The 8,841-nt window shown below is 39.4% G+C and overlaps 1 protein-coding gene across 5 annotated transcripts in view; it reads right to left on the minus strand.

Moving 5' to 3' along the window:
• The window catches only part of chchd3a (coiled-coil-helix-coiled-coil-helix domain containing 3a), a 70,494-nt gene that overhangs the window by 10,147 nt on the left and 51,506 nt on the right, over positions 1 to 8,841 (minus strand). For all 5 annotated transcript variants that reach the window (XM_032505230.1, XM_032505229.1, XM_032505227.1 and 2 more), the window contains one exon: positions 6,279 to 6,349. In XM_032505230.1, the coding sequence (XP_032361121.1) occupies positions 6,279 to 6,349 (71 nt within the window). The remainder of the gene's footprint in view (positions 1 to 6,278; positions 6,350 to 8,841) is intronic.

Genomic DNA, 8,841 nt, shown 5'->3' on the forward strand with positions numbered 1-8,841 from the left:
CACACACACACACACACACACACACACACACACACACACACACACACACACTGTAGCTTCATCGACAGTATGGATTACCCTTGCCTGCCACCAGATTGAGTTCCCAATCACCACATTCTCTATTTATCATCATTTGGGTCCACTCAGGGGTTAATAGGGTTAAGGGGTTGGTGCCGGTTCCCCCTTTAAAAGCCCTCATGTTCTCTCTAGTTAAGGCAGGCGTCAGTACCAAGGGGGGTAAATAAATACAAATGATCCAGTTAAGGAGAAAAATGACACACATTTCGCTCACGCTGCTTTTTAAAAGCAGACCTGAGTGACCCCCTGCAGTGAAATCCATCAGCATGGATAGGAGATTGAATGAGAGAGAGAGAGAGAGAGAGAGAGAGGAAAGGACAGAAAAAGAGAGAATCAAGAAATGCATCAGGGATAAAACACTGCCAAATAATGGAGAGAGAGGGAGAGGGAGAGGGAGGGAGAGAGAGAGAGAGAGAGAGAGAGAAAGTGTATGAGTGAGCAAGGGAGGAAAAAGCAGACAATAACAAAGAGGGGGTGAGTGAGACAGATTTAAATCAAGACAGAAAACACAATTCGTAAGTGAGCAGTGAGGGAAACAAAGAAGGATGAGTGAATGAGAAGAAAAAAGGGAGCGTATGTCCTTCCTGACCCCTCTTTCTACACTCGTACATGGCACTTGGTCTCTGACCTCAAGCAGAAGAAGATGGACATGTATTGAAATATGCAGCTGAAAGATGTTTACCAATATCAAAAGACAACTTGAAATTAAAACAACCATCCATGCTACATGTACATGCTGTCACTGTGTTGTTCACAAAAATACAAAAAAATACAGAAAAGCAATAAAAGCTTTGAGTGGGTTTCCTCGACCATATCCAATGCAACAAAGTCACTAAATAGGCCACTAAAAGGTGTGTATGTGCATTGGGTGTTTGTGTGTGTGTGCCCACGCAGGTGCCTGGAATTGTGTGTGCTTTTTACAGCCAACACAGCGAGGCTCTTAAGGCCGAAAGAAGAGCTTTTAAAGCAGTTATTGACTTCTGTCTCCTCAGCTGACCACCATCTTGGCCCTGCACCCGTTGCCTAGATACAGAATTGCGGTTCACCCTCACCTGACAGAGGGGTCAAAGCGCTGCTCAGTCTGTCCTGACTCGCTGATGACTACTTCAGAGAAAAACACCTCTGAAGTGCTTGTTTGATAACTTTCCTGCGAAATTAATTCCAGTCGTTTTTGGTAATTAGAAGTTCTGCTTACCGCAATTAAACATCAATAAATCAACACTTCACTAATTTTGGGACATCAGAATTATTCCTTTAAACAAACAGGAGCAATGCCAAGAAAATGGTAAGCCTCGACACCTTATTTACATTTTGTAGCAGCACGGTGGATTAAGCAGGAAACCTGCTGGATTTCCTCCACCGTATTTATCCTCCTCAGTAATGTGAACGATTAAACAAATGCACAACGCAATAGTCCTGCAATGCTTTGGGACAGGGCTATGTGTTGGATTGCATTAGGTTGCACGCGGTCTCCTGATTTTGTGTCCGCTACATTTATGACAAGAAGATTTTGTAGATAGAAAAAGGAAATGTGGTCCTAAACTTAAGTGAAACTACTGGAAATAAACTTGACCATAGTGTTTGTTTACTAAAATTAATTAATAATTAAAATTAAGTATCAGAATTTAACTGACAATCGCACCTTTTTCTTTTCTTTTTTTAAAATGTTGCACTGAAAATTTAACAAGCAGCAACTCCATTACTAAAGAGAGTGCTGGTAATATTGTGCAATGGATTGATGTAGATAAGATGTTTATTTTGTTGATTGCAAACTGTTTAGGGTTATAAGGGAACGAGGGATGAGTGGGATCTACTTTCCACCTACATCATATGGAGGAGAAGACAGACAGGTGTAGTATCTTGACCGATGCAGTACAGAACAACAGTGTTAAGAAGAAAAACAATGAGCCATTTTACATTTACAACAAGTTTTTGCTCCACGCCTCCTCATTTCACCTTTGTGTGAGTGTGTGTAGAGACGAAGCGAGGACGGCGGCTGCTGTTATTGTCAACCGGATTAAATAAAAAAAAAGATTTATTCAAAAGAGCTAAAAAACAAACAACAGACAAAAGGAAGGAGTGAGTGTGTAGCCTGGGGGGGGGGGGGGGGGAGAGGAAGTGACAGTAAAGTGACAATTAAAATGAGATTTTATCCTCTATGCCGACTTGGTATGGGGGGGGGCAAAAAATGCTTGGCTTAGACACAAAAGTGTGAAAATACACTGCCTTTTATGATCTTATCACGAATGTCACCATAAGAATCCAAGTTTTTGAGAACTAAGAAGAAAGATGGAGACATAAGAGATGGTCTCAATCCTTCAGTATTACACAGCCTTGTCAGATCCACCCATTCACCAATAAAAGATGTCCCTGTTCCATCTCAAATCTGCAGGGACCCTGCACAAACAAAGTGACTAGCTTCAACAAAGAAGCCCAAAGCCCCACCAAAGGTTAGCACTGACAGGAGGTTTAGGACCACTATGCCACTGTTCTTTCATTCTACATTCCATCTTTGCGCATAATCTCACATCTATCATTTTCCGCCATGCCTGTCATCCTACATTTCAAACTAAATCCCCATTGGGTCACTGCAGCCCGTCGAGACACTGCACGCACACACACACCAAAGCACATATTTCATCATTTTATTTTTTGTATACCCTTTACGGCTGTCTGTGGATTTTACAAATATTTAACCAGTGATGAGATGATTGGTTCAGAGGTAAATAGCTCAATGAAATGTTTTCAATTTTTTTAATTTCTGAAAAGCAACAGTTTAGGACATTTGAGTTTTTCGTTCAACAGCGGTGATATGTGAGCTCACTCTTATTTATTCATCCTCACATACATAGGCGCACACACACATTTGCACTCTTACGTACATGTGGTGCAGTAAAGGTCACACATTCCGTGCTGGACAGTGTGATAATACATCAGACTTGGATAAACAGCTAGTGGTGAAAGTGGCAGGATATAAATCAGGTGCAGGGAGAGATAGCTTCCTTTCCACAGGCAACTGGGAACTCTTATCGGCAGTCAGTGTCATGGGGAAAGTGAATAAAAGCTTTGCTTTGTGTGTATGTGTATGTGTCTGTGTGTTTCTAATTTACAGTGTGATTACATTATTTGTTACATGTTGTGTATGTTAACATATATGTAGAAGAGCTGTACACAACATGTTTTTTCTAGGTCTCTGAGAGCAGGCTGACACCCTGCAGTTTATGATTCATGGCAACAATTTCAGACACTAGAGGGGCCGTTTGTGCAGAATTTGTTCATACTCACTTCAGACAATATTGTTTCTTTGTCCACTTTGTGGGGGAAAACAATAAAACTATTAAAATGTTTAAATTGTCATGGGACTAGAAGTTTTTGAAGCATCATGTAGAAATCAGATAGATTTTATAATAGTCATAATAAAAAATATAAATATAGCTATGAGAAAGTGTGAAAGAATAGTATGCGTATGTCTTCATATATATATGTGTGTGTGTGTGTGTGTGTGTGTGTGTGTGTGTGTGTGGATGTAATGAGGTCAAAGTGATGCAGTAGCGTTTCGGTTGGGAGAGCTCCATCATGGCGGGATTACTGCAGGAGAACGGCAGAACAGCTGTACTGCTCACATAAAACACACACACACACACACACGCACACACACACACACAGACACACAACCCTTGAGTACCTACCTCTCACACTTTAATTTATTTATTTCAACATAGCAAAGGACAATGGCCAGACTGCAACCGTGCAATATATGGAATACATACACTCTGGATAATTGCAGAAGTCTATTTGTAAACTATATGGTTAACTTGTGTATAGCTCATATCATAATAAAAACTAAACTCACCCAAAGAGGAACAACTGCTACTGATACCAGAGAGAGACATTGAAGAGAGTGACACAGGAGTGAAATTTTCATCTTAGTGTCATTTAGCTGAATTGCTTTTTTAATACCAAGAATGTCTATTCCCGATCCAATCACTTGTTCTCCCGATCATGTTTCAAATTAGAGTAATTATTTCCCATGTTGACTATTACAGAGCATCAACCCCAAAAATTCCTGCATAAGAACAGGTGCTGCATATAGCTATGACACATTCTTTCCTTACAAATCCCATCCACTCTTGAGACTTGATTTTCCTGATCTAAACAAAACTCAGAAATCACACAAATTCCCATCTGATGACATCATATGGTACACACATACCACCCACAAGCACTAATAAAAACTCCCAAAAGCATATATACAGATGTTATAACCCTTGACAGGCAGTCTACTCTGACCCCATACATCTTCTTCTCTGATATAATAAACTGTAGCCTAATATCAGTAATACACTAATCAATCCCTGGAGTACGATCACTCTCTTTACAATGGCACTGACATGAGCTCGAGCGGAAAAATAAAGACATTCTAATAAAAAAGATGTCATCTCCTACACTTAATAACATCCTCACATTAACATATCAAATGGTAATTCTATCAAGTATGGATACGGCTCCGGCTTTTTCTTTTCGTTTTATCTCTGGGGGACATTTTCAACTCTGAGGAAATCAAAAGCCTGTGTCAGACAAAAAATATTTTCTGCTATTATTTAACACAGGACACAGATACAATCTTTTCTCTGTAGGGTCTTTGTCATTAGAGAGAGAGAGAGAGAGAGATAGGGAGAGAGAGCTTTGAGGAAACCCACACACATTATGTTCACACAAGATATTCAACATATGAGTGCACACAAACATACACCATCACACATGAACTCACACATATAAACAAAGATGGGCCAAACACGCCCTGTTAAATCCAATTAACCCTCTGCTCTGATCCTTGCAATGCATCCCTGCCCCTGTCTTGTAACACCAGACCTTCCCGCCATTTCATTAGAACACACACACGCAGATACTCACCCCTCCTCTACCTTTCCACAATTGTAATCCAGTCACAACCCTGCTAATGCACCTCCTATAATCCAATCAGCCAATCACTGCTCTTCATGCAAAGGGCTGTATCACATGACTAACCGCACGTTAGCCCAACGTTCGCTTGCAGTTAGCACTGTCATTTGGCACTAATGTTATTCCAGTGTTTTTTTCCTTTCTTTAATGTGATTTGGTGAAGTCTCAGCTCCAGCTTCCACAAGTCTAGCGCTAAAACCCCGGTGGACTAGTCTAATCAGTTTCCAGCATTTCTGAGGGAGACAATGATCCCAGTGTTAGCGTTGGCTAATGACAAGCTAACACAATTAGCCTAGCCTCCCTGGAGGAGAGCTCAAAGCCAGGGGCCATTCTTGCCCCACCTCCTGCAGGCTCCTCATCCACTTTTCCTACATTACTATGGAGCCTAATGGCCCCCTATTAAGAAGACAGATGGAACACGGACGTGGAGGGATTCTGCATCTTCTGGAGTTACATATATGTGTCGGATATGTGCTACATCCATGACTGCGTGGATGTTTAATATTGCCTTCTTTGTTAATAACTTCAATGAAGTAAACATTCTTTTCTGTGCAAGCTGTGCCTGTAACATATAGTACAGTACCATACCATACAGTAGCTTAGCATTTTCAGAATGAGGAGCATACATTAACTCATAGTGCTGTAATGCACTTTGGATCAAAATAACTGCCAAATATTTTTTTTTTCTGCAGCACACAGGAGCTATCTTATACATTGTGTTTTGATGTGGGACACGCTAACCATGTTATAAAACTGCTACAAATTATTTGATAATTCTGTTTGATCCAGGTCTGGTTGAAGATAACGTTTTACAGAATAAAATATACTCATTATCACCAAAAAAAATTAAAAGAACACAAGAAAGTCAACTTTTAACAACATGTGATCAGGTTTATCAGAAAACCAGATCATCAACATCAACTAATGGGTTGGGCTAATGTGATACTGATTGAAAGTCATAGCTTTAATTTGGCTAGCATAATTTAATAGTGTACTCACTGGTCCACATGGACTTCTAATCGTCAATGAATGCATCATTTTAGATAACCCACATGAAGCCAACCCAAGACAATTAAATAAATACCTACTATGCATTACATTAGGAAAAAATGAAAGAAGAAAAAAGCAACAATAAAAGTACTATTTTGGGAAGTAAATGTAAAGAATGGGTTAAGCCTTAAACCGATCAGTGAGTGAAAGCCTTTGATCTACTTTGGATTGACAGTGTCTAAACTTACTTGAACTTGGCATTCACTTGGTCGGCAGCTTTATGGTAGTTCTCTGATGTGACCTTGTAGAACTGAGCACTCTGCAGAGAGACAAAGAGAAAAACCAGTGAGTGAGATAAATGCATTGAAATGTGATTGTAATCTCTTATCCAAAAAAGTTCATCCAATTTATTCACATCTTTCCTGATTTCCGGTTATAGCTACTTATGTAAAATGAAACATATCCGCAAAGTGACGACTCATAACATTTCAGTTTTGATGTCGTCATACCTAAAGTACAGCCGAGCCTGCACAGCCCGGCCTCATCCACCGTCACCCAAACTCCAATAAAACTTTATGCAGAGATATTATCTAAGGTTTATTACTAGTTGGGCTTATTGTGATCCATAATGTATATAGATTGGAAGTGGGGAGTATGTGCTTACACGTATGAATTCCACAATGGTCAAAAATACTGGCACATAAAAATTGCACGTTTTATTTTGTGTGCGTGTGAATGTGCACCACACGTTTGCCTCTCTGTGTGAAAGTGTGAATTATGGGTATTTGTGTTTGTGCTTATCCTCTCACAATTGGCCGCAGTAATAACAGGCAGCAATCGTGTAAGGTCAGAGGGTCGCTAGTGAACAATGTACAGCCCACCAATCATAATCCCAGAGTGACCCATAGCAAATGAACCAATGGCAGGACCCCTCAACCTGAATTATCTCCTCAAACACGGCCATAAAACATAGCTCCTACACCAGTTATACTACTAGAGGAAGAACTGTTTTCTCAGCCCTAAGTCGCTGTTATGCACATTTATGATCAAATGGTGAGATGTTGTAAAGTATGATGGACGGCTTGATTGAGTCGTATAAGGTTTGATCCAGGGGCAAAACAGGCAATGTCTACCAATGCCTTCCTCTTAAGGACTCCACTTAAATTAAAAAAAATATAGTTTAAATGTGCCATTAACTGTTGGGGATATGTTGAGCTACCCTATCTACACAGTCAATACTGTATGATGTGGTGTTGGGTTAAAAATATCTCAGACTGTATTAAGCCTAAATAATAAGCAGACTTTTACAAGGTTCACAAAAATACTCATGCATTCAGAAGAAAAAGGCGTTTGATTTAGTGCAGAGAAAGCTAGTCTTGCAAGTTGGTTCTGGAGAAGTTTTAAACAAGCCTTTTGTGAGTCAACAATGGTATTTTTAAAAATTTGATCTATCCTGTCTGTACAGTGTTCAAAGAGAAATAATTATCCTTGAGCCGCATGAGCATTAGCCAAGGCCTGACAATAAAAAGCACTCAGAATCAGTGACCATCTAACCCATCAATTTACATTCACTGGAAACCAGGCAATTAAATCATCTTGCATAAATTACAGATACTAGAAATGTGACAAATGTAAGCCTCTTTGTCCTATCGGCCCTGACTTAACCTTCTTGAAGGGAAGACATTTATCATAGTTCAGAAAAGATCAATAGGAATGAACTGTGCTGCTGAAAAGATCAATAGTTGTGTGTTGTAGAGCTAACAGAAGATGGGACATGACAACACTGACAAAAGGTCTGATACAGATTTGAGTCCTCTTCCTTTGGATGGACACTGAAGGTTTGCAATGAAGTTATTTACTTAATTACTTAAAAATTATAAAAAGTATGTTTTTTGACATACATTTTTGGACTGTTCTTAATAACAACACAAATATATTTCTAAATATGTAGATAGCATCTATTTTATGTACTTAATAGATCAATAGTCAATGTGTTGAATTGAAACAAAGAAGTGCTTTATTCACATCCGTTGCTATGGCAAATTAATTAGTACCATTTTGCTTCTTCTGATCACACTGAGGAAAACAAAATGAGATGTCTCAAGTCCACGTGTCAAATTTAATTGATTGGAAATCATTTATGCTATGCAGAGACCCATGTCCCATGAGTAAAAATGAAGTAATGAACTTTATGAAACCCTCCTTACATGTTCAAGGTGCATGTTCAGGGATGAATTTGCAAAAGCGATAAAAAAGATCCAGCATGAATCGTATAAAACATCATAGTGTTGAAAATATAGGGGAGTGAATACTTTACCGACCCACTGCAGTTGTCCCTCAGGCAGACATTAGTTTGTACGTCAAACACAGTAAAGAAGAATACACAAAGTTGAAGAGTTAACTTGTAAGCTTCTGTTGTATCTGTGCCCTCTTGGCCTTGAATCAAGTGTTTTTTAGTGTAGACAAAGAAGCTGTCAAGAGCTAAGGAACAAGATCTAAAACAGAAGCTTATTCTCAGATAAAAAAAAAAAAACTAAAAGATTTTTGGGGCTGCTAAAGAGGCAAGAGTAAGACTTCTCCTGGGTGCCGAAATGTAACCATTGGAAGAGAAAGAGAGAGTCGTAAAGAGACGGATTTGGGTCTCTGTCTAGAATACTAAGTATGAGGTAATAATACCTGCCTAAATGGCAGAGCTAGCACTAATCAGCAAACTAATCCTCCTAGGAGGACAAAAGGCCATGTGTGACAATGATTGCAGGACCACTTACAATACGGGTATACACACACACACACACACACACACACACACAC

This window comes from Etheostoma spectabile, chromosome 23 (genome assembly GCF_008692095.1).
Source record: "Etheostoma spectabile isolate EspeVRDwgs_2016 chromosome 23, UIUC_Espe_1.0, whole genome shotgun sequence".
NCBI lineage: Eukaryota > Metazoa > Chordata > Actinopteri > Perciformes > Percidae > Etheostoma > Etheostoma spectabile.